This window comes from Eptatretus burgeri, chromosome 4, assembly GCF_056783735.1.
Source record: "Eptatretus burgeri isolate ZD-2024b chromosome 4, Ebu_testis_v1, whole genome shotgun sequence".
Taxonomy (NCBI): Eukaryota; Metazoa; Chordata; class Myxini; order Myxiniformes; family Myxinidae; genus Eptatretus; species Eptatretus burgeri.
In genome coordinates, this window is record NC_140964.1 from 10,684,441 (window position 1) to 10,712,188 (window position 27,748).

The 27,748-nt window shown below is 42.1% G+C and overlaps 1 protein-coding gene across 4 annotated transcripts in view; it reads left to right on the forward strand.

The window, feature by feature from the left end:
• LOC147027466 (gap junction delta-3 protein-like) overlaps positions 1-25,119 on the forward strand; it is a 32,850-nt gene extending 7,731 nt beyond the window's left edge. The window contains exons 2-3 of one of the 4 annotated variants that reach the window (XM_085876914.1): positions 1,335-1,490; positions 23,232-25,119. In XM_085876914.1, the coding sequence (XP_085733040.1) occupies positions 23,273-24,175 (903 nt within the window). In that variant the 5' untranslated portion in view covers positions 1,335-1,490; positions 23,232-23,272 and the 3' untranslated portion in view covers positions 24,176-25,119. Of the gene's footprint in view, positions 1-496; positions 595-1,334; positions 1,491-18,947; positions 19,576-23,231 lie in introns of those variants that run through there. The other 3 variants (XM_085876912.1, XR_015057058.1, XM_085876913.1) reach the window with 3 other exon arrangements.
• The last annotated feature ends 2,629 nt before the right edge of the window (positions 25,120-27,748 follow it).

Sequence of the window (27,748 nt, forward strand, 5' to 3'; positions counted from 1 at the left end):
TTTGAGTGGACCTCAAACATCTGGAGCCTTTGCTCTCACCTGATTGATATCTCCATGCAGGTTGCCACTGACAAACAAGACATAATCTGCTGAACAGAAACTTTCCTCCTTCAAGATATCTCTGACACTTTAGTTTCTCTCCCTGGTTACTCCCTCCTCTGGTATGATAGACCAGAGCCTAATCCTGGTGACAGAGTTGTTCTCTTTATCAAAAAGTCTATTCCCTACTCTCCATGCACAGCAATTACTCCTTCACACCCCAGGAATACCTCTGGCTACGGCTTCCCTCTGGTCCCACCTCTTGTTTATATGGGTGTTGACCACATGGTTGTATATATGGGTGTTTATATGGGTCCCACCATCCACCAAACAGTGAAGACTCCATTTACATCTCGCTCGCCAAAAACATGGACCAACTTCTCTCCTCTCATCCCAACTCTCTCTTCCTCATAGGTGGTGATTTCAATTGTCATCATGCCAGTTGGCTGGTTGTGGGTACATCTCTCACCTGCCATGGCACTTCAGCAAAGGACTTCTGTAACTCAATGGGACTGACTCAATCTGTCAACTTGCCGAGCCAGATCTCAACCAACGGTACTCCATCTCTTCTGGATTTGATTTTGACCAATTTCCATACTAATGTCTGCTGTTCTTTTTCTGCTCCAATTAGTTCATCTGACCATATGCTTGTCAAAGTGGTCATCTCTCTGGCCGTTCTTAGAGAACTGCCTCAGCGGCAATGATTCTTGCATTTCACTCAGGCCGACTGGCAGGGACTTCAAGCAGCCATCAAACTTCTAGAATGGTCTCACACTTCGACTCTCTGTGACAACAATGCATCCTAGGAATTTTCCCTATCTCATGCACAGATTTATCCCATCTCATCTTCAGTTGTCCCACCCTCCCTCCTGCCCATGGGACACTGAAGTTTGGGGTGAGGCAGTTGTCCTGAAACAACTTGCCTTCACCTCATGGAAGGTAAAGCCAACTAAAGGCAATCTCAGTTCTTCCACAAAGCTCGGAACAAGTGTGTGTCTATTCTCAGGAGAGCCAGGAAACAATATCTTTTCAATTTCAAGTCTGAACTCTCAAACCTGTCTCCCTCCTCCAAATCCTGGTGATGTCTGGTTAAGTCTGTTTGGCATGTATGTTCCTCCTCCTCCTCCCCTCTCTTATGTCAAATAGCTGCACAGCTGACACTGCATGCAAAAAGGCTGAATGCCTAAACTCTGTTTGCTTCTAAATCTTGTGTCCCAAACCCATCGCTGTCTGTAGCCACCTTACCAAGTCACACCCAGCTGTTCCTGAACTCTGTGTCCTTTTCTCCTGACAAGGTGGAGAACTTGCTGTCAAACCTCGACTGTGATTCTCTGCCAAGTTTGAATAAAATCGGACCAGGCATGTCTGAGAAATGGTTGGGGACACAAGTAACAAAATGGCAGCCAGTTGGCCATCTTGAATCTGATATTGAAGCAAAATGACGTGCTTATGTAAGTCATCATTTCTTATCTGTGTGCCAAGTTTAAACATCTGTAAATGCTTGCCTGAGAAATAGTTGAGTACGTGTTCAACATCGGGTCTTTTTGCAACTAAAATGTCCGCTAGTCGGCCATCTTGGATCTGATCTCGAAAAAAATATGATGTGCTGAAGTAAGCATCATTCATTTTCTGCGTGCCAAGTTTGAACAACATCGGTAAATGCAAGTCCGAGAAATGGTTGAGGACATATTCAATACCGGGGTTTTTTTCCCAACTAAAACTGCCACCAGTCGGCCGTCTTGGATCTGACGTCAAAAAATTGATGTGCATATGTGTACCATCATGTGTTGTCTTTTTGCCAAGTACGAATAAAATCGGTCCATACATGTCCAAGATATGGCTGCGGACGTACGCACTCATACATGCATGGATGGATACCAACATCGAGACCAAATCCATAAGCCCTCTTTTCGGACCAATTACAATGGGGGCCAATAAAAAGTATGATATTTAGTATGATAATCAACAGTATGATATTTAGTATGATAAACACTTTGATATTTATTATGATAATAAAGTGTGCGACATTTGGTATAATAATAAACAGCATGATATTTGGGATGATAATAAACTGTTTGATATTTATTATGATAACATACAGTATGATATTTGGTATGATATATAATAAACAGAAGGATATTTCATATGAAAATGAAGAGTATGATAATAAACAGTATGTCACTTGGTATAATAATAAACAGTATGTATTTGGTATAATAATAAACAGTATGATATTTCGTAATATAAACAGCATGACATTTAGTATAATAATAATAAACAGGATGGTATTTGGTAAGATAATAAACAGTATGATATTTAGTAATATAATAAAAGTATGACATTTAGAATAATAATGAAGAGGATGACATTTGGAATAATAATAAACAATATGATATTTGGCATAAAAATAAAGAGGATGATATTTGGTATGATAATAAACAGTATGATATTTAGTCTAACCATAAACAGTATGATGATATTTGGTGTGATAATAAACAGTGGGATATTTTGTCTGATAATATAAAATATGAGAATAAACAGTGTGACATTTCGTACAATAATAAACAGTATGATATTTGGGCTGGTAATAAACAGTATAATATTTAGTATGGTAATAAACAGTATGATATTTGGTCTGGTAATGAACAGGATGATATTTAGTATAATAATAAACTATGCTATTTGGCCTGGAAATGAACTGTATGATATTTAGTATAATAATATACAGTATGATATTTAGTATAATAACACACAGTATAATATTTAGCACAATAATAAACAGCATGATATTTCGTATAATAATAAACAGGATGATATTTGTTCTGGTAATAAACACGATGATATTTCGTGTGATAATAAACAGAATGATATTTTGTATAATAATAAACAGCATGATATTTGGTATGATAATAAACAGTATATTTGGAATGATAACAAACAGTATAATATTTAGTATGATAATAAATATTATGATATTTAGAATGATAATAAACAGTGTGATATTTCATGGGATAATAAACAGTAGGATATTTCATATGACAATAAACAGTATGATGTTTAGGATAATATTAATCAGTGTGATATTTCGAATGATAATAAACAGTATGAGATTGAGTATGATAATAAACATTATGATATTTAGTATGATAATAAACAGAATGATATTTCATCTGATAGTAAACAGTATGAAATTTAGTATGATAGTAAACACTATGACATTTAGTATGATAATAAACATGATACAGTATTTAGTATGATAATGAACAGCATGATATTTCATATGATAATAAACAGTATGAAATTTAGTATGATAATAAACAGTATGAAATTTAGTATGATAATAAACAGCATTTCATTTAGAATAATAATAAACAGGATGATATTTCATATGATAAGAAACAGTTTGATAATTGGTCTGGTAATAAACAGTATAATATTTAGTATGAGAATAAACAGCATGATATTTGGTCTGGTAATGAACAGGATGATATTTAGTATAATAATAGACAGTATGATATTTGGTCTGGTAATGAACAGGATGATATTTAGTATAATATCACACAGTATAATATTTAGCACAAAATAAACAGCACGATATTTCATATAATAATAATAAACAGTATGATATTTGGCCTGGTAATGAACAGTATGATATTTAGTATAATAATAAACATTATAATATTTAGCACAAAAAACAGCACGATATTTCGTATAATAATAAACAGGGTGATATTTGGTCTGATAATAAACAGTATGATATCTCTATTATAATACCAAGCTTGCACACTAAAAACTCGGCTCGCCGTCACACGATCCCTATGAAATTGCTGTAGCACTTAGCGGACATGCCGACAATGTTTGGGAAGTCGTGGCGTTTCATAGTACCACTTGCATTTTGCACAATGCGTATTTTTGTCATTCCCCGTGTACGGTCTGTCATCTGCTACCAGCTATGTTGTACTGCTATCCCGTGCATGTGCACGGGTATCGCTAGTTTAGTATAATAATAAACAGTATGACATTTGGCCTGGTAATGAACAGTATGATATTTAGTATAATATCACACAGTATAATATTTCGCACAAAATAAACAGCACGATATTTCGTATAATAATAAACATGGTGATATTTGGTCTGATAATAAACAGTATATTTGGAATGATAACAAACAGTATAATATTTAGTATGATAATAAATATTATGATATTTAGTATGATAATAAACAGTATGACATTTAATATGACAATAAACAGTATGACATTTTGTATGATAATAAACAGTATGATATTTCGAATGATATAATAAACAGTACGATATTTCGTATGAAAATAAATAGTATGATTTGGAATGATAACAAACAGTATGAGATGTTGTATGATAGTTAGTATGATAATAAACAGTGTGATATTTCATATGATAATAAACTGTGATATTTCATATGATAATAAACAGTATTGTATTTAGTATGATAATAAACAGTTTGATAATAAACAGTATGACATTTAGTTTGATAATAAACAGAATGATATTTAGTATGACAACAAACAATGATTACTTTGACATCATTGTCAGGTTAGGCCAGCTGAGATCTGTGATTTCCTATTCCAAAGAGAAGATGACAACCTGTCTCTGTTATGATCTGAGCTCCAGCGTTTGAACATCAGTATTGCAGCACTCTCTGAGGTTCGGAGACCAGATAGTGATGAGATCATGATGGGTGGTTACACCTACTACTGGTCTGGCCACCATTAAGGTTTCCATGCCAAAGGAGTTGCAGTAGCTGTGTCCAATAAGCTGACTGCCATGATAAATGAGGTCACACCATCCATCGAGCATATTTTGGGACTGAGGATTCGTCACTCCTTGGGTGTCATTTCCCTGGTCTCTGTATATGCTCTGACTGAGGCAATTTGATCTCACCATGAAGGACACATTCAATGCTGTGCTCAAGTCTATGGTTGATCAGTGCCCCCAGGCGAGATACTCTTACAGTCTTGAGGCATTTCAATGCATCCATAACACTGAGTGGGATGGTTATGAGACATGTGTTGGTCCCCATGGTCTGGAACTGTGAACCAGAATAGCACCAAGTTCCTCGATTTTGCAAGAAGTTGTAAAGTAAGAGTGGCTGGTTCATGATTTCAGCACCCACAGGCTCATTGCTGGACTTGTTATTCCAATTCTGGTGATGTTGCAAAGGAGATTAACCTTGTGCTCGTTGATGGTCGCTGGAGGATGTTTCAGAACTGCAGGGTCGACCGGAGTGCCCAGTTCCTCAATACCGACCAAAGGCTTGTTGTTGCAACTCTGAAGTTGCAGCTTAAATCTGGGTGAATGGTACCATCCCAGCCTAGGGTGGATGTTGGCAAGCTCAAGGATGAGAAGATAGCTGAGGAGTTTGCAAACAGGCTGAGTGGGGATTTGGGGAGTCTGGGTACTTTGGGGAATCCTGAAGAGTTGCAGAGTGCCTTCAAGACTACCATACTTGATGTTGCCAGTGGATGTCCTGGAACTCACTGGAAGGCAAAGAAGAACTTTGTCTCTCAAGGGACACTGCATACAAGTGACCAGAGTGGCACAACCAGGCTTAATGGCAGAGCTGAGCTGTTCAGGGAGTTGAAGCATAAAACTGTACATGTGCTGAGGACAGACAAAGAGGCCTATGTGCGAGGAATCTGTGAGGGGATAGAACATCATCTGTGGCCAAGTGATTCTCATTCTGCTTACAGGGGAATTTGTGCATCGAGTTCCTCCAAGCCTGTCCCTCAGTGTACTACAGTTAAAGGGCACGGTGGTGGCCCCTTGAGAGAGGATGTCTAAAGTGAAGGCCCGCTGAGCCGGTTACTTTGAGCGGCTGTACCAGGCTGACCCACCAGCTGTTGAGGTGGATGTCAGGGGTGTTACTATTCCGATTGCTGACCCTCCAATCAACTATGAACCACATTCATTTGTGGAAACATGGGCTGTGGTGACTGCTTGAAATGGGGTACACCTCCTGGGATATGTGGCATCCATGCTGAACTTCTCAACACTGGTGGAATTGCTGTACTCATATGATTGCATGCAGTGCTGTGCCCTACTTGGAATACAGGCATAATCCCAAATGACTGGAAGAGGGACCTTGTTGTCCCTCTCTGGAAAGGGAAGGGTGATTGCCAGGACTGCAACTACGACTGGGGGTGACGCCACTCTCAGTACCGGGCAAGGTATTTGCTCGGATAAATCTTGATAGGGTTCGCCACCATCTGCATGAGCACCAGCGACCAGAGCAGTCAGGCTTTACACGAAAGAGGTCAATGATGGACTGTATCCTTGCTCTTCGGGTCCTCACAGAATGCATATGAGAGTTTTGGTGGGGACTGCTGGCAGCCTATGATGATCTCTGCAAAGCATTCATTTCAGTGAATCAGGATGCCTGCTGGAAGATTCTCGTTATTCGTAGAGTGCCACCATAACTGATCAATCTGATGTCTGAACTCGACTCTGGTACTGAGAGTGCTGTGAGATGTGGTGATACCATCTCTGACTTATTTCCAGTTGTTACTGGAGTTTGTCAGGTTATGCAGTGGCCCCCACACTTTATGGTGCTTGTATGGAATGGATTCTGGGGAGGATATCGGAGAGATCAAGCTGCGGTGCATCGTTTGTGAATGTCAAGATCTCTGACCTTGATTTCACAGATGATGCAGTCATCTTTGCGGAGACTCGAGATATCCTTTTGGGGGCTCTCGAGGTGCTGAATTAGGAGTCGGAGCTGCAGGGATTACAGGTTTCCTGGGTCAAAACGAAGATCCAGGCTTTCATTGACATCTTGGATGCTACTATCTTGTGTGTACCTATTTGTGGTGAGGATGTTGAGGTCACAGAAATATTCACTTTCCTTGGCTGTGATATTCATGTCTCTGCTGGCTGTGAGTCAGAGGTCAGTGGATGTCTGGGTCAGGCCTGGGGAGTCATGGATTCACTGGATCATGGGGTGTGGTACTGTCAGTACCTATGCAGGATGACAAAAGTCTGAGTCATCAGATCCTTGGTGCTTCCAGCCTTGCTCTATGGATGTGAGACTTGGACTCTGAACAGGGATCTGAGATGGGGACTTAACTCCTTCGGTACTAGGACTCTTCGGAGAAGCCTTGGCTATCGCTGGTCGGACTTTGTGTCCAATGAGCGGTTGTTGAGAGAGACTCAGATGAGACTTGTTACCTTTTGCTTTGTGAGAGTCAGCTGCCACTGTATGGACATGTGGCTCGTTTTCCTGACGCTGATCCTGCTCAGCAGATTTTCTCAGTGAGGGAGCCTCATGAGCGGAGGCCAATGGGCCGACCATGTGCCTTGTGGTTGTAGTAGGTTGATCGGCATCTCAAGGAAATGGGGATGGGGGCAGGCATCTGCCTGGGGGATAGCCAACGGAGGCCCCTGGAGTACCGGCGGAAACTGGACGCAGCGACGTGCTGCTGTGGCGCATGCTCCTGTAGTCCGATACCTGACCTGACTTTGCCATCACAGACAGGTTAGTGGTCTCTCTGTCTTCTACTGCCTCCTTTCTGTTTTTGCACCTCTGCTCTTTCCGTGCTTTGTCCCACCCTACCCCACCCCTCAGGTTTCTTTAGGGCACACATGCATTCTTCCAGGAACCCACTTTTTGTGAAACTCCCAAAATCCAGAATCACTGCACACTTCCATTCATTCATTCCTCTCTTTTCCCACCTGTGGAATAAACTTCTACATTCTCTTCAATCTCCTTCCTCCCTCGAAGTCTTCAAGAGCTATTCAACACCGTGACAGACCATCCCCCATGCAAAATCATGATCTTTTCTGTGGCCGTTACGTCCCCCCAACTCTCTCCAAATTTGCAGGTTTTCCTTCCTGAGAGTTTGCACACCTGCAGTATGACCACCAGTTTAAAACTCATGCTGTACAGCCATTTAGGCATGCATGGAAGCCAAAACAACGAAACAAACAAACCCACAAATAAACTAGGTATCTGCGATCAACCCCGCTGATGCGATCAATAAATGACTGTGAAAGGTAAGCCCCCACCAACCCCGCTCCCTCCACCGGCTTACCCTTGGCGATCGCCCACGACCCAATGATGGCACATTTTGTTCACACAATATGACCTTCACCTTCAACATTTTGGGATGGAGTGTAAATGTACTATAAATGGATGAGGTGTGCGTGTGTGTGTGTGTGTGTGTGTGTGTGTGTGTGTGTGTGTGTGTGTGTGTGTGTGTGTGTGTGTGTGTGTGTGTGTGTGTGTGTGTGTGTGTGTGTGTGTTACTTTTTGTCTATTAATTACATACGTCTATTCATTAATTATGCACTATTTAAATGTACCTTGTGACCCTTTAGACTGCTGAGACCCCTTCGAACTTTGTAGATCATTTAAGACCCCCAAAACCCTGAAGAACCTCAAGACCCCAAGCACCCAAAAGACCCCGAAGATCCAAAACACCCAAATACTCAAAAGACCTTGAGGATCCAAAAGTCCCAAAAAGTTCCTGAGGATCCAAAAGTCCCAAAAGTTCCTGAGTATCCAAAAGTTCCTGAGGACCCAAAAGTCCCCGAAGACCTTAAAGACCCAAAAGTCCCTGAAGACCCAAAACAACATGAGGACCTAAAAGTAGCAGGGCACCCAAAAGCCTGAAAAAGTTCCTGAGTACCAAAAAGCCCACAAAAGTTCTTGATTACCCAAAAGTCCCAAAATCTCCTGAGGACCCAAAAGTCCCAAACATTCCCAAGGACCCTAAAGTCCCTGATAACCCCAAATCCCAGAAGACCGTGAGGACCCAGAAGTCCCAAAAGTTCCCGAGGACCCAAAAGATGCAGAGGACCCAAAAGTCCCAAAAGTTCCCAAGGACACAAAAGTCCCAAAAGTTCCTGAGGAAATAAAAGTCCCCAAGGACCCAAAAGCCCCAAGGACCCAAAAGTTCCTGAGGACCCAAAAGTCCCAAAAGTTCCTGAGGACAAAAAAGACACAAAAGGCCCTGAGGACACTAAAGACCAGGAGGAATCAAAGTAACCCAAATATCCAAAAGACCCCAAACAGCCATAAGACCCTGAGGACCCAGAGAATCTCAAAGACCCAGAGGACTCACAAGGCCCTTAAAGACTCAACTATAAATGGATGAGGTGTGTGTGTGTGTGTGTGTGTGTGTGTATGCATGTGTGTGTATGTCATGTTTTTTTTTTAATGTAGTTTGCCAGAGCGTTCTGATGTGGAATGTAATACACCAAAATGATCGTCACGACCTCCTGAGTTGATTCTGCTAAATAACGACAAAAAAATCCGTTAGAATTCTCATGTTTCAAACGCACACCATGTTAAGGTATGTTAAAGCAGCTTTATACATCCTTTGACCACAGCATGGCATTTTAATTAAAAAATAAAGAACAAAAACAACAATAACATTGTGGCATAGCATATATTAATTAGTACTAATAATAATTACAACAATAATAAGAATAGTTTTAGTGTATGGCAATAATAATAATGAACATACAGTATAATCCCCACGCTGGCCCCAAGCACATCTGGGTTTTTTGAAAGGCAAACTAACACTCAAGTAGTACAGCAGGCAGGTGTGCAACAAGGCTGTGAAGACCAATGAAAATTTGGTCCATTGGACCAATGGACCCACTTGTAAATAAAATGTGTCCCATCTACAATCTATCCATAAAACTCAACATGATGAAAATCGGAGGAAAATTATTGCAGCCACTGAAAAATTATGAAGTTGTGATCAAAAAGGTGTTTTTTGTTCATTGGATCCCAATCCAAAAAAAAGGTCAAGGACACAAATCAAATATCAGGTGCACAACTTCAGTGCAGGTCTACTATTATGATGCAACAACATCTTGGAAGGCCAAGTGGTCTTTGAGATTCCACATGGCAAAATCGAGCAATGAGAAAAAGAACAGGTTTTCTTTTTTGGACCGCCATTTGACCTTGACCTTTAACCCAGAAGGGTATGATGTAAAATAAGTGTAAATGTTTCTTGCGATGGGCTATCGAGATAGGGCAATTTTGTTCCGATTGGACAAACCTTAGTCGAGTTATGGTGAAAAATGTAAAAATGTCAATAATTGGGGCATGACCTTAAAATTACGTCAAGGTTAAAAAAATATCATCCCGCATACTTTTTATTCCCATTATTGATGCAAAATTTCATTCCGAATGTCCCAGCCAGATCCGAGATACAGCTTGGACATTAGCAGAAAAAGGGAGAGAAACCTAAATGGTGGTTTTGTACTCCTATGAGTGTAATACCTTGGACCTATAACCCAGAGTAGTATGATGTAAATTGTAAATTAACTTTAAATGCGGCTTGCTCGAGGCTATCTCGAAAGAGCAATTTTGTTCCGATCAGACAAATATTAGTCAAGTTAAAGTGAAAAATGTTAAAATGTCTATAATTAGGTCATGACCTCAAAATTAGGTAAAGGTCAAAAACAATTATGTCTTCCCTGCATATTTTTCAAGTCACCTTATTGATGCAAAATATGAATCTGAAAGTCCCAGCTGGTTCCAAGATACAGTTCAGACAATGGGAATGCAGGAAGAATAAAAAACAAAAAACAAAAAAAACAAAACAAAACTAAAATGGTTATTTAGTACTCCTAGGGGTCTAACAAACTCTGGGGTACCACTAAAATTGGGGGCACTAATTAAAGAAACAAACCAGCCAACAGCAATAAGGCAAAGTATGCTACAAGGGGAGGCTAAACAAACAGACACATCTCAAATTAGATTGTTACAGTGCACCACTGGGTAGACTCGAGGTCAAATCCTTCACCCACATGATCAATTTAGTGATGGATGGACCATATGCCATCCGTCGAAAAAGCCAAACGGATCATTTCTTCGGTTTCTGACATACAGAAACTCTAAGTCTAAGGAGATCTGCCGCTACATCCTAATTTATTGAGGACTTTGGGGCCGATCAAACCCCGAGGAAATGTATCGCAATTTATAAAAAAGCAACCTCCTACCAATGCTTTCATGCAAATTTGCAACATCTGAGAGGTCACTCGCACCACAGTTATAACGAAAATTCTGAAACGTGTTTCAGGCAAACACACTCATGGTGAGAACAGGTTTAATAAGTACCAAAAAGGGAATGGAGAGAACAAGAAGAGAGAGAAAGAGAAAAAAGAGAGCAAAGAGAGCAAAGAGAGCAAAGAGAGCAAAGAGAGCAAAGAGAGCAAAGAGAGCAAAGAGAGCAAAGAGAGCAAAGAGAGCAAAGAGAGCAAAGAGAGCAAAGAGAGCAAAGAGAGCAAAGAGAGCAAAGAGAGCAAAGAGAGCAAAGAGAGCAAAGAGAGCAAAGAGAGCAAAGAGAGCAAAGAGAGCAAAGAGAGCAAAGAGAGCAAAGAGAGCAAAGAGAGCAAAGAGAGCAAAGAGAGCAAAGAGAGCAAAGAGAGCAAAGAGAGCAAAGAGAGCAAAGAGAGCAAAGAGAGCAAAGAGAGCAAAGAGAGCAAAGAGAGCAAAGAGAGCAAAGAGAGCAAAGAGAGCAAAGAGAGCAAAGAGAGCAAAGAGAGCAAAGAGAGAGAGAGAGAGAGAGAGAGAGAGAGAGAGAGAGAGAGCAGAGAGAGAGAGAGAGAGAGAGAGAGAGAGAGAGAGAGAGAGAGAGAGAGAGAGAGAGAGAGAGAGAACTATCACAGTTTATACAAGTTATAATCCCATGAGCGTGTGATCTGCGATGGCTTCTTGTGCTATCTTAATCAGTCACTCATTGAATAGTTAAACAGGGAGAAATTATGAGACAAAGAGGAGAAAAATAACCTTCACCCCACACTGTTTGCGTGGGGTTAAGGAAGATGAGAGTGAGATGGTGGGAATGAGAGATAGAGATGCAGAGATATGGAGAGATAGAGACAGAGACAGAGACAGAGACAAAGACAGTCTTTTATGTCCTTTCATTGCAAAAGTATTAAAAAAATAACATTTTACAAAGGAGAAACATTTTTTTTTGGAAACAAAAGTTACATATTGAAGCCACCAAGGTTACAAATTGTGTTTAAAATAAAAAGAGTGATCCATCTGTAATCAAACAACTATTTTGCCCACATACTTTTAAAGATCTGCATTTTGTTTATAGATGTGTAGAAACAAAATTCCATTTTAATACGTGCAAATACAAGTCCCGTAAACAAAACTAGAAGGTTATCTGCACACCCTGAAATATTCTCAATTTTCGTTATTCTTGTGCGATACACACTGATGAGCCAAAACATTGTGACCACCTGCCTCATATGCTGTTGGTCCTCCGTGTGCTGCCAAAACAGTGCCGACCCACCTAGGCATGGACTCTACAAGACCCCTGAAGGTGTCCTGTGGTATCTGGCACAAAAACATTAGCAGCAAATCCTTCAAGTCCTGGAAGTTGAGGTGGAGCTGCCGTGGATCGGACTTGTCGGTCCAGCACATCCCACAAATGGTCAATCGTATTGAGATCTGGAGAATTTGGAGGCCAGGGCAACACCGTGTACACTTCATTATGTTCCTCAAACCATTCCCGAACAATGTGTGCAGTGTGGTAGGGCGCCTTATCCTGCTGAAAGAGGCCACTGCCATCAGGGAATACCATTGCCATGAAGAGGTGTACCTGGTCTGCAACGATGTTTCGGAAGGTGACAAGTGTCAAATTGACGTCCACATGAATGGCCGGACCCAGGGTTTCCCAGCAGAACATTGCCCAGAGCATCACACTCCCTCCACCGGCTTGTCGTCGTCGCACAGTGCATCCTGGTGCCATCACTTCCCCAGGTAAACGGCGCACACGTACACGGCTATCCACGTGATCGAAAAAAAAAAACGGGACTCATCGGACCAGGCGACCTTCTTCCACTGCTCTAAGGTCCAGTTCCGACCCTCGAGTGCCCATTGTAGGTACTTTCGATGGTGGACAGGGGTCATCATAGGCACTCTGACCGGTCTGCGGCTATGCAACTCCATATGCAGCAGGGTGCGATGCACTGTGGATTGTGACACATTCCTCCCGTGACCACCATTAAAATTTTCTGTGACTTGTGCCACAGAAGACCTTCTGTAAGTTCGGACCAGATGGGATAGCCTTCATTGCCCTCGCGCATCGATGAGCCTCGGGCGCCCAATACCCTGTTGCCGGTTTGTGGTTTGTCCCTTCTCGGAACACTGTCGGTAGGTACTCACCACTGCTGACCGGGAGCACCCCACAAGCCTTGCCATTTCAGAGATGCTCTGACCCAGTCGTGTGACCATAACAATTTGGCCCTTGTCAAAAGTCGCTCAGGTCTTTACTCCTGCCCATTTCTCCTGCATCCAACACATCAACTCCAAGAACTGACTGTTCACTTGCTGCTTAATATATCCCACCCCTTGACAGGTGCCATTGTAACAACATAATCAATGTTATTCACTTCACCTGTCAGTGGTCATAATGTTTTGGCTCATCAGTGTATAGACTGCATTGCTGTGGCCAAAACACTTCTATTGGATGCATGTTGGAGTCAAAGCCAAAAATAATAACTTTTAAAGTGAAGTTGTAAGAAAGCTTGGAGCACAATTCACGAAGTAAGCCAAACAAAGGGATCAAGCGTGCACATTCAACAACAGCATGTGACAAGGTCCCGAGCAGTCCACAGAAGGGACATTGGTCAGGTATTTGATGAGAAAAAATATGTAAGAGTTTGTTGGTAGGTAATACCCAATGTGCCAACCTCCAAGATAGGTCAACAGTTTTTTTCGGGATAACAACATGGTAAAAAGCTTTCCATTTAGGTTGGAAGGGGTATTCTGTGGGCAAGTAATTGTGCAACTTCCTTGACTGCCAAGCTCCGAGAAAGGGTCGGATTGCTTTAATGGAGGACTGTTGTACATTACGTTTTTCCAGACTTGCTTGTGGGGCAATTCCAAAACTTATTATTGGTAAACATTTTACAATTTCACAAAAGTAAAGCTGGCCCCCAAAGCCAGTTGCCGACTGGGCATCCTCCGTAGTGCAAAGTCCTTTCTTGGCACACCTGAGCTCCTGACCATGTACAAAAGCTTTTGTCCACAGACTGATGGAGTACTGCTCTCCCCTCTGGGCTGGTGCTTCCCCCTCTCACATTTCTCGGCTTCATGCAGTGGAAACCAAGGCATTTAGGATCATTGGTATCTCCTGCGATGAGGCTGAGACTTTGGGTCTCTCACTCTCTCACCGCAGGCAGGTTGGTGGTCATTCTGTCTTCTGCCGTCTCCTCTTAGGCCTTGCCCCCCTCCCCCCCATGCTCTGTCTGAGACGTATATTATTTCCGCAGGATGCTCAAGGTCTGCCAGCAAACCTCCTTCTGGTAAAACTGCCCCAACCATTCATATTTAGTGTTCCAAGGGGGAAAGTTTTCATTCCTTGGTTAAGAAATTAACTTATTGTTGAGAACACTCAGACCTTGCTTTATTAATGACTTTCCTTAACCGGTGGTATTGAGATTTTGATAGGTTAAATTCCTCAGAATAAAAAAGAAACTTTTGTAGGTTGGATAAAAGAGATTAAATCAGGAAATTGTTCCTTTATTGGGTCGCTGAAATTGGTGACCCTTATTGTCAATAATTCTGTCTGTTTGTTTGGATGTTTGTTCGTTTGTCATCAGCATAATTGGTAGTAAACATGAGCGGATTTTCACCAAACTCGGGTGGTAGGTACATCTTATGACCTCGTGCTTTGGAAATTGTGATGGTTGCTAGGGACGCTTTGGTTCCCTAGCAACAACCGAAAAACCTTCAAAATCGGTACCGTTCACGCGAAATCAATTCCGAAAGCCATTATCCCACGTAGGGTTATGAAGTTTGGCACGAATGATCTACAGGTGATGCTCTATCAAATATATTCCGGTTTTTGTGATATATGGAATAGTTTACCCGCACCGCCCCCTACAAATGGGGTATGCCTGAAAATTGGCGAAAATTGAAGGCCCCCCCGAGCGACCAGGTGAGTGCATCGATCCGAATGAAACTTTGCAGGTTCATAGCACGCAATGAGTACTACAACTTTGCCTCAGGACATATTGACCGATATTGCTGAGGTCAGGGGTCAAAGGGCAAAAATCGATAATATGCGAGAGCTGGAGGTGCTTTCGCGCTAAATGCTACTCCTCCGAGGGTTATGGTCGGATGGTCATGAAAATTCACACTAATCATCTGGAATGCATTGTGCACAAACAATCGAGCCGGATTTTCGATTTATATCTTTGTTCACCCACAGCACCCCCCCCCCGAACTTTGGGGATTTCCGATATCAAACCGCATTTTCGGTACTTTTCATTCAAATGGATACCGAGTAGTTATCAGTAGATGGAACTGGATGAGATTTGGTATGCATAATCTTAAGGTGATTCTCCATCCACTATATGGCATCCATTTTTTTCTCTATCTTATAGTTTCCAAATGGTAACCCTCTCAACTTGGGTGTCCGAGGGCCATTGAGCATTCCCGCAGAAAATTCAAAGTACACTAGCTCCTAGACGGTTGAACCGAATCGAATGAATCTTTACGTGCTTATAGACCGTAACGAGTACTACAACTTTGCTCATTTGCATAATGACCTATCTCGAGTAGGTCAGGGGTCAAAGGTCAATAAGTGCATTTTTAGGGCGAAATTACCATTCAAGGCTCCCTTGCTCCTACACGGATTAACCGATACGAATGAAAGTTCACCGGTACATAGTACTCAATGAGTACTACAACTTTGCTACAGGAGATATTGACCTATCTCGGCTAGGTCAGGGGCCAAAGGTCAATGAGTGCATTGTTCGGGCAAAATGACCATTCAAAGCCCCCTTGCTCATACACGGGTTAACCGATTCGATTGCAATTTCGTAAGTACTTAGTACTAGATTAACTTAGATCAGGGGTCAAAGGTCATCGGATGCTCGGCGACCCATTGCCGCCTACCAGCTTGTCACATTTCTTTGTCTGTATGTTTCATTGAGAAAGGAAAGAATAAGGTGGGGAGAAATACTTGACTAACTTGCCTGAGATTGTGACAAGTCAGGCACCTCCACCTCCGACTCCGACGCCGACAAATCAATAAATGACCCACCAGTGTCCTGGACATGATTCCCATCCATCCCCGTTTTAACTGCAGATATCTCTGAAGATTCTCTCGAATATTTGGTCCGGGGTATCATCAGTGCTCCGATGTCCACTGTCCTCAGCCGGAGCAGATCCTTCATTTTCACATACTTGTGAATCTTTATTTATTTCCTCATTTGCTAAAACAGTGAAATTGTTGGAATTCAATGTTTGTTCAACTTCAGAAACATGTAACAGTGAGGCTTTGTTTTCACACTCAATATCAGTTTTAATCCTGCTTTCATAATCAATCCTATTAACATTTAGGTGAGTGCGATGATTTGCATGCTCTCAAACTTGTCCTCCATGACACCAATTTCTTCCTCTACATTAACGTTTGAGACAGAATTTTCCAAAGGATGCTGAAGGTCTTGTTCAGCAGTGCTGTCTATGTGTAACACGACCTTCTTTACAATACCGTCCTAGTTCAGAAGCATCAGGTGCTCTTCGCTTTATGAGACTACTTTAGGATCCACACTCATGTCTTCACTGGGGACAGGAACAGCAGCATTATCAACGACTGAACCAGTGGGCTCTACGCCATTCGGTTTACTCGGTACAGGAGGTACAGTATCTCCTTCATGCAATCAGTGACACCGTAGCCTATATTGCTACACTTTACACATGCAGCTTTGGGACAGAACCTTTTCACATGTCCCAAGGCTCCACAATGAAAACATGTGAGGGTAGCTGAAGATGCACATAGCTGGTACTCACGGTCATTCAAAGTGATTTTAAGTGAGATATTCAGCCTGGATTCGTCCCCTCGATCCGGAAGAACCATAAACACCTGACGTCTCAAGCTCATCACGTGTTTCACACATTCATTCCGGCACCCGAGGGGAATCATTGACATCCACGACACAATTGATCCTTGACGAGATAAAACTGACATAATCTTATCATTCAAGATGAATGGTGGAGCATTTGAGAGAATGATTTTCACTGCAGGTGTATCCATTGGTGAAGCCATGATAAAATGACCACTTTCCATGGACATCTTGTACGAGTCTCTTCGGAGACAAAGACAACGATTTTCTGATCCATGTGCGATGCAGCGCGGATATTCCCATCACCAATAATGGCTTTCATTTGAGGATAATGTCCTCCATGGAAAGTCCTTCAGGCGGAACGCAGACAAATGCATGCTTTCGCGTTGGATTTTCAAAACGCCTTGTAACGAGGGCGTGTACTCACCATGCCGGCGATTTATCACCCCCTTCTTTGCTCTAACCCAGCAAAAAAGCGAGGGGGCGACAAACCGAAATATGTGAAACTAATGTAAATAAGAAAAGCCAGTTATAAGTGAAAATAGCTTATAAAACCTTGTCAAAGCGGGGAAGCCACACTCACGTAGGCCCGCTGCCACTCCTTTTCTTTCTCTCGAAGGCAGAGGTGTAGTAAAGAACGAACACAAGAAAACAAACACAGGACACAATAGAACAGAAAAGCAAAGAGGGAGGGGGGGGCGGGAGGGGGCGAAAAAACACACTGATGACTCACCACAACACAGAGCAGCTACACACGGCCGCCATGACACCACATCGGAAACACGAAACACCAGCGGGGGGCGACAGAGGAAGAGGAAGAGAGGAAAAGAGGAAAGGAGGAAGAGGGGAAGAGGGGAGGGAAGGAGAGAGGCGGAGAGAGTTGAGATACCTAGTGGACCACGTCCCGGCGCTGTAACTCTTGGTAGGCGTACTCGTGCCCAACGCTTGTGGAGTCCCGGCACTGCCATGTCCACTTGTTTCAGCTGCCCAATCTCCTGTTTCCTTCCCTCACTTGAGCTTCGAGCTCCAATCAACTGTTTTGCTGCACTTGAGCTATCCTTGACTCGACAAGGTCCCCATACTGACCCTGTCCTGAAGCTAGGATCAGGTTTTTTTTTCTGTTCCTCAAGACTGTGTCCCATTGGTTCTCCCTCGGGACTTCCGAGCCCGCAACATGCCCACCATTGTTAGCGGTTTCAGGCACTTTTGGCTGTGTTTTTGGTGGCTTTGATGGTTCTGACCTCAGCACACAATCATAAGGCATACTTTTGTTGTCCTAGAGGGAGGAGGGAGATTCCTTGGCTTACAGAACTCGCTGTTGGTAGTTCATAATAAAGAAATAGACGCAGTAATATTACAAGGGAATGCTTTTCAGGGATAAGAAAGGCGATAGTAGGGGTTTAGACAATTATTGAGGGGAGGGGTCATGGTTTTCATCTCCTAAACATACTTCGACACGTGACCCATCATTGTCATACAGAATCCATAAACTTATGGTAAACATATACTAATGGTATAACTAGTCCATGTTACACCCGTTAATCCGTGTTCACGCTCCCACAACAATCTGTGTTTTGATTATCAATTTGAATGTCCTCGTGATTCATGAAAAAGTACATTGATATCTGTCAATGTCTTTGTCTTGCATCCGACCTTCAGTGCCGACAGAAAGTCCACACCCCCTTTCAAAATTTTCACCTTGTGTTGCCTTATAGCCTGGAATTAAATTTCATTCAATCAGATTTTTTTATTTTCACATCGTAACCCACAACTTCCAAGTGAAAAACAAATTCTACAAATTTCAGAGAGTTAATTAAAAATACAAAACGAGAATATCTTGTTTGGATAAGTGTCCGCCCCCCCCCCTTATAATAGCAATTGTAAATTAGCACAGATGTAACCAATCACCTTCAAAACGAGATGCTATACTTAGCCTGCGCAGTCTACAGTTTTGGAGATATAGAGGTGCAACGTTTTTCGGTTTTTCCAGTTTGGTGCCTGTACCACATGACTGATGACATCATAATTATCATTAAAATATTCTGCAGGAGGAGGCATTCCTACGGTGAAAATTTCGTGTCCATCAGACCAACAGTTGCTGAGAAAGAAAAATTCAGAATGATCAGATAAGTGTTGTAATTGTGGAATTATGACGTCATACTTAAGGTACCGATGACATCATCATTAACATATCTTATTCCCCATGGGGAGTAGTTGACAATGAGCGAGGTCTCAACTTTTTCCATTGAGTGGTTTCAGAGATGTTGAGGTGCGAAGTTTTTTCCCAAGATGGTGCCTGCACAATGTAACCTATGACATCATAATTATCATTAACATAATCTTCAGGAGGAGGCACTCTTATGGTGAAAATTGTGTCAATCGGACCAAGAATTGCAGAGAAATAAAATTCATACTGATCGAATCAAGCGTTGCATACTTATGACGTCATACTTAAGGCAGCGATGACATCATCATTAACATATCGTATTCCCCAAGGGGAGTACTTGACAATGAGCCATGCTTTAACTTTTTTCCATTAAGTGGTTTGGAGATAGGGTGGAGATATGGAGGTGTAACGTTTTTCCAAGATGGCGTCCATACCACATGAATTATGACGTCATAATTATAAATAAATTATACAGGTAGAGGCACTCCTATGGTAAAATTTCATGTCAATCGGACCGACGATTGCCGAGAAAATTAATTTTTAAAATGCAGACACGCCCGCACGCATGTACGCCACACGTACACCACACGCACGCACAAACGCAACCGAATGCCTAACCCTGCTTTTCGCTTGCCGACTTTGCCCCTCTATACCTCTGAAACCACTCCCTGGAAAAAAAAAATACAGATGGCTCATTGTCAAGTATTCCCCACGGGGAATAAAATTTGTTAATGATGATGATATTGCTGTTTTTATTATGACGTCATAATTCGACAAGTACAATGCTTGATTCTTTAAGTAATGAAAAATGTTTTTCTTTGCAACTGTTTGTCCAATTGACATTAAATTTTGAATATAGGTGCACCTCCTGCTTTAGGAAACTATAATGATAATTATGACGTCATAGGTTATGTGTACAAGCGCCATCTTGGAAAAAACGAAAAAAAATTGCACCTCTATATCTCCGAAACCGCTCCATGGAAAAAATTGAAGCATGGCTCATTGTCAAGTACTCCACATGCGGAATAAGATGTGAATGATGATGTAATCGATGTAATCAAACAGCAGTATGACGTCATAATTCTACAATTGCAACGCTTGATCCGGTGAGTTTGAAAATTAATTTTTCTGCAAATGGTGGTTCGATCGACATGAAATTTTGATCATAGGTGCGCCTCCTCCTGTAAGGATTTATAATGATAATTATGACATCATAGGTCACGTGGTCCAGGTGTTATCTTGGAAAAATCGAAAAGCATTGCACCTCTACATCTCCGAAATCACGCCATGGGAAAAAATTGAAACGTGGATCATTGTCATTTACTCCCCACGGGAAATAAGATTTGTTAATGATGATGTCATCAGTGCCTTCATTATGACGTCATAATTTGACAAGTGCAATGCTTGATTTGGTCAGTATGAAAAATCATTTTTCTGCAATTGTTGAAACCGCTAACCGATCAATGCAAAACTTCATCAAAACTAATTGATCAATTACCCATGGGAAATATAGTTTGATAAAAGTGACATCATCGGTCACTGGTCTGGCAACCATATTGGATCAAAGAAAAAAAAACCCTTAAAAAAACAGAAGAGTTTGCTTGCACCAAGTCCTTCTCAAGACTGCGCAGGTAAGTATTCTTTGAATACCATCTAGCTTCAGACTAAAATCAGCTGTTCCTGTAGGTTTCCTCTGCTGGGTAGTGCATTTCATAGCAAACACTCAACCATGAACACCAAGGAGCTTTCAAAATACCTCTGGGATAAAGTTGTGGAAAGGCACAGATCAGGGAATGGGTATGAAAATATTTCAAAGGCCTTGAATATCCCTTGGAGCACAGTCAGGACGATCATTAAAAGTGGAAGGTGAATGGTACCACCAGACCCTGCCTAGATCAGGCCATCCTTCCAAACTGGATGACCAAGCAAGGAGGAGACTGGTCAGAGTGGCCACCAAGAAGACAATGGTAACTGTGAAAGAGCGACATGCTTTTATGGCAAGACTGATCACGATGTGCGTGTGACAACAATATCCCAAGCATTCGACAAATCTGGCTTGCATGGTCGGGTGGCAAGAAGGAAGCCATTACTCAAAAAAAATCCCACCTTGAGTCCCGTTTGAGGTATGAAAAAAAAAAACAATCTGGATATTCTGAAGCCATGTGGCAAAATGTTTTGTGGTCTGATGAAACCAAGATGGAACTTTTTGGTCGAAATGCAAAACGTTATGTTTGGTGCAAACCAAACACAGCACATCAACCAAAGAACACCATCCATACTGTGAAGAATGGTGGTGGCAGCATCATGTTATGGGAATGTTTCTCATCAGCAGGGACTGGGGCATGTGTCAGGATAGAAGGGAAAATGGACGGAGCAAAATACAGAAAAATCCTAGAGGAAAACCTGTTGCCCTCTGCATGAAAGCTAAAATTGGGATGGAAGTTCACCTTTCAGCATGACAACAACCTGAAGCACACAGCCAAAGCTACACTGGAGTGACTCAGGAACAAAAAGATAAATGTCCTTGAGTGGCCCAGTCAGAGCCCCAATCTAAATCCAATCGAAAATCTGTGGCATGACTTGAAGATTGCTGTCAATCAACGCTCCCCACGCAACTTCACTGAGCTTGAACAGTTTTGTGCAGGAGAATGGGCAACTATTGCCCAATCAAGGTGTGAAAAATTTGTGGAGACCTATCCCAACAAACTCACACCTGTAATTGCTATCAAAGGTGCTTCCACTCAGTATTAACTCAGGGGGGCGGACATTTATCCAACCAAGACATTCTCCTTTTGTATATTTAATGTTTTGTATATATAATGTATGTTAAGACGTGTAAATAAAGGTGAAAAAAGTCTGATTTAGTGCAATTTAATTCCAGGCTATAAGGCACCAAAAGGTGAAAATTTTGAAAGAGGGTGAAGACTTTCAATAGGCACTGTTGATATATATATATATATATATATATATATATATATATATATATATATATATATATATATATATATATATATATATATATATACATACATAGATTGGGTCGCTCAAATAGGTGACCCTTATTGTCAGTAATTCAGTCTGTGTTTGGATGTTTGTTCGTTTGTCATCAGCATAATTGGTAGTAAACGTGGGCGGATTTTGACCAAACTCGGGTGGTCGGTACATCTAATGACCTCATGCTTTGGAAATTGTGATGGTTGCTAGGGACGCTTTGGTTCCCTAGCAACAACCGAAAAACCTTCAAAATGGGTACCGTTCACGCGAAATCAATTCCGAAAGCCATTATCCCACGTAGGGTTATGAAATTTGGCACAAATGATCTACAGGTGATGCTCTATCAAATATATTCCGGTTTTTGTGATATCTGGAATACTTTACCCATAGCACCCCCTACAATTAAGGTATGTGCGAAAATTGGCGAAAATTGAAGGCCCCCTAGCGACCAGGTGAGTGCATCCATGCGAATGAAACTTTGCAGGTTCATGGTACTCAATGAGTACTACAACTTTGCCTCAGGACTTATTGACCGATTTAGCTTAGATCAGGGGTCAAAGGTCAATTAGTGCAAAAATCGATAATATGCGAGAGCTGGAGGTGCCTTCGCGCCAAATGCTACTCCTCCTTGGGTTATGGTCGGATGGTCATGAAAATTCACACTAATCGTCTGGAATACATTGTGCACAAACGATCGAGCCGGATTTTCGATTTACATCTTTGTTCACCCACAGCACCCCCTCAAACTTTGGGGATTTCCGATTTCAAACCGCATTTTCAGTACTTTTCATTCAAATGGATACCAAGTAGTTATCAGTAGATGGAACTGGATGAGATTTGATATGCATAATCTTAAGGTGATTCCCTATCCGCTGTGTGACATCCATTTTGCTCTGTATCTTATAGTTTCCATGCTTGGCGACCCATCCCCGCCTGCGCGCTTGTGTATGTATATATATATATATATATATATATATATATATATATATATATATATATATATATATATGTATGTATGTATGTATGTATGTATGTATGTATGTATGTATGTATGTATGTATGTATGTATAAGCTCCTCAAGAAGTCTGAAATCAAATGTTAATATAAAATTGTTTTTGCAGTTTTACATGCATGTCCCTCATCTGATATTTCACATGTCGTGTGTGTTTAGAATCTGTGTGGGCGCAACACAAAAGTCCAAAGATTTGCACAATGGGAGAACTGAACATCCTTGGAAGCTTCCTCGGCACCATCAACACCCATTCAACGATGCTTGGCCGCCTCTGGCTCAGCATTTTCGTTTTCTGTCGGATCGTAGTCATCGGAACCGTGGGGGACAACCTGTACGAGGACGAGCAGGAGCAGTTCGTCTGCAATACACTGCAACCCGGGTGCAACCAGGTGTGCTACGACCAGGCATTTCCCATATCCCAATACCGATTCTGGGTCTTTCAAATCGTGATGCTATCTATCCCCGTGATGACCTTCCTCGCTTATTCAATTCATATCGATGAGAAGGTGAAAGCCGAACACGAAAACAATACCTGCCTGGAAGACGTCAGTCAGTCCGAGAGGACTCAAAAGTGGAGACGAAGGAAGCAGCACAGGACAAGACAAGCGTATATTGTTCAGGTCTTTGTCAAACTGTTGTTAGAAATAGGAGGCCTTTTGAGCCATTACTACATTTATGGCTTCACGATCAATGCGCACTACACCTGCCTGCGGTTTCCTTGTCCACACAAGGTGGATTGCTTTGTGTCCCGTCCGGCAGAGAAGAGAATTTTCCTCCTGTACTATTTCAGTGTGAATATTTTATCAGCATTCATTTGTTTCATTGAACTCCAGTGGCTCGGCCTAAAGAGGTTAAAACGTTTCCTGAATGCATCACAGCGCACGGCACGCAAACTAGAGAGTGCACACGACTCCGTAACTCCACTACAGACTTCCCACGTTGACAAATACATGAATGTCACCTTAGAAGAGAAACGCAAAATGTTGGAGAACAGGAAACACATCGTGACCGACACGAACGTGCATCAAGAGATGGCAGATTGCAATGGCACACTGGCAGAGAAGAACGTCGGTGAAAGAGATAGCACAGCCAACTACGTGTAATGACACACACACACACAAACACACACAAACACACACACACACATGCCATATATATATATATACACACACATATATTCATGCCATTGTCATTGTCCTCAATATAATCTACAAGGCATGGCAATGAAGCTCACACACCGCAGTTTTTAAATAAACGTTTCTCTTAGTTTAGCACCTACTGGCGCTTGTCCCGCGGAGAGTGGCACCTTGTGAGGCTGCACACTCAACGCAGTATTCGTGGAGCTGATGCAAAAAGCGCCCTCAAAATACTGCGCATCTTGTTCGTCCCAGCACTTGATGTTCTCCACGCCATCACACCGATTGCCTTTCATCACGTTTTTAACCCAAGAACCTGGAAAAGTCCCAATTAGGTCCCAGATCAAGGATTGTAGGGAATGGTACAGAACTAACGAGGGGCTTGATCTCAAACCAACTCAACAATACAAACATGTGCAGAGCAAGGTCGACATAGAATCAAGGCCTCATGAAATCACGGCCACATACGGAATCATAGAGGCAAGGAATCATGGAACCACAGCCTCAAAGAGGCAAGGCCTCATGGAATCACGGAAATCAAGGCCATGCACAGAATCATGGAATCACGCCCTCATGCAATCATTGAAATCAAGGCCACATGGAATCACGGCCTCACAGAATCATGTAAACCAAGGCCATGTACAGAATCAAACCAAGGAGTGTCTGAACGGTTTCACAGTTGACCTGAACCTTTAAACTGTTCCAAATGACGATGTATGATGTTTGACCTTGGTGTTTGAGTCGCACATGTTGATTATCCTCTTATCATTTTATTCCTGATTATTAAAATTCAAAAAGGCCACGAAAAGCACTTTGTTTTAAAGTGCGTAGGAAACCTTGCTACCTTATTCACATTCCGGAGGCCAAAAATTACTCATTGCAACAATAAAAACACTCAAGATGCACTCCCAGCAATCGCTTGCACTCACTTCTTGTCCAGCTGATCAAAGTTTACAGATCTCGTGTTACCGGGCCATCAAAGGGTGGTTTTAATAACTATTCACCACAACTCCTCAACTACTACTTACTATTCACAACTACTACTTGATTTGCTCAGACAATTTATGGAATTGGATGTTCTATTTTTCAGTTAGAAGATGGCAGCGTGTGTGGATTCCGTGACCAACATCTTGAAAATGGAGCATCAACTGTTACTTTGGGCCAGAAGGGATATCATGGTATCCTGAACACAAATGAAGAACGCAACACAAATGGACTCCCCGTTCGGGTGGTACACGTGGAGTGTCGACATAAATACATTAATCACAATGAAATTGAACATTTCAAAGGAAACGAACGAACTTTGGATGTGTCCGAATCGGAGGCAACTGGTTGTAGTCGACGTGCTGTAGACCCATCACTTTCGTAAATAGAAAACGGTTTGTTCTGTGGGTGTCGGAGAAATACGGAGGCAAGAAAAAAAAAAGTTCCAATTAATTACAGTGCGAAGGAAAACCGATCAAAATAAGTTAGTTGAAATCAGTGCAGGTCGGTCGGTCAGCCAAATGGTCTGAAACTGTGAAAGGAAGGCTTGCTTTTGAAAATGACCTTCGTACCACCGATGCAGTCTACCACAAGGTGTGCAATGGAAACCTTAGACCAGGAAAGCAGGTTCTAAACTGTTTTCAAGATTGAAACAATATCGATGTTAATCAATCCAAAAAAACGAAACACTGAGAGGCCACCAGCCCAATCACGAGCCGATCTCATTAACAGGATGAGAGATTACCGAGACAACGTGGAACCATATAGTCTTCGGTACATGAAGGAACAACTTCCGCAACGTTTTGGAGGAGAAATTATCATCAGTGAAGTATGTGGTAAGAAAAACATTGTGAGTTTCAGAAGAACAGCATCAGCCATCCTCTGTGACTTTTTTTGTCAACCAAGGTCCGATGGTGGTGATAAAGACAGAATTGTGAAGACAACTGCTGAACTTATAAAATCAGACATTAAATCCGTAGAACAGTCAAACGATGTGCATCCCACTTACTTGGACATGTCCACTTTGACCAAATCAATGTCATTTCTTCTGCAGTCTTTGCAACTCTTGCCGCGCACACCATTCGTTAGGAAAGAGAGAGAAATTAAAATGTGTTCCCTTGGGCAGGCAATTATGCAAGCTGCAAGACCCCAAGCATTCCTTTTCTCACTTCAGCTTGGTCTTGGTGTTGGGATGAATCATCATTTTGCATCGAGGTTACTCATCGATACACTAAAGCCTGGTGTTGGCTTTGTGGTTAAGGTGGCTAGCTTGGTATTTTGGGTCCTGAGTTACAGCCCTGTTTTCCGCTGAATTAACACCAGGTGGGGTGGACTCAGCCTGTCATCCTCCCAAGATCGGTGAAATGAGTACCAATGTATTGGTATGGGGGCACAGTATCGGCGGCATAGTCGCGCCCAAATAAAATGATAGCTAACCGGCAGCCAAGCTGCAATACGCAAGAAGCATAAGATCGATACTCCAGACACACATGGGTTTGGCTGCTCTTATATGGAGGTTCAGAAATATGAGTGAAGTGCTGCCCTTGCACAAGGAAATGAAATTCCTGGATTTACCCCAGGTCATTTTATGCAATATTTTGCCAACAATGTTGACCACAACATCCGGACCATTGATGGACATGGCACCTTCCATGGTATGGGCTTGATAGCTTGCATTACACCAAAAAAAAAAAAATGATAGAGTTTCTGTGATACCCCATGTGACCGTGTCAGTGAAGGACCGAGCTGAAGTTTTATGGATAAACATTGAGCACTTTGTCCAAAAGTCTGAAGGTGTTAAAGCGTTGACTGATGCAACACTTAAGGAACAATCAGAGGAAGCGTGGGTATCAACTGCAGACACGCTGTGGAAAATCTCACCGTCTCTCGGCAAACGTCCAAGAGCAGGATGGTCCGGGATGATGAGAATGATCCACAAAGGAGAACATCCTGGCCAATCGTCAGTGATGTTCTTACCCATGATTGACACGGACCCTGGAGATTTGACATGCTTAAACGCAACCTTGCAATTTGTTTTCAAACATGCCATGCGCTACGGTGTAACCCCCATTCTGACATTCGACCAACCTTTGTGTTGGAAAGCAATGACCATCATTGAAAATGACTCAAATGAGAGTCAATTGAAATAAATTGTACTCAGACTCGACGGTTTTCGTATTTTGATGAGTTTCCTTGGATCCATTGGACATTTCATGTTTGGTTCCGGTTTGGAAGAGTTGCTGGAAATGTTTTTTTGCGGTGAGCAGCATTCCAAAATTGCTCAATGGGAAGGCAGTTACACGAGCTAGTCGTGGATATTTTCTCCTTGATGGTGCCCAGAACACCCTGCTAACATCAAAGACTTTTGCGTTAAAATTTCCCAATGAGAAAGAAGCCACAGAATTGGTGACAGAGTCAAATAAAGACGACAAAGTTCTTCCTCATGAATCTTCAAACCATAATGAATGTGATCTGCCTGAGGAACTTGCTGCAGCTGCTGCCCTATATGAAAATGCCATGGCAGGTACAGCAGCGGGAAAGGACACCCCCAAAACC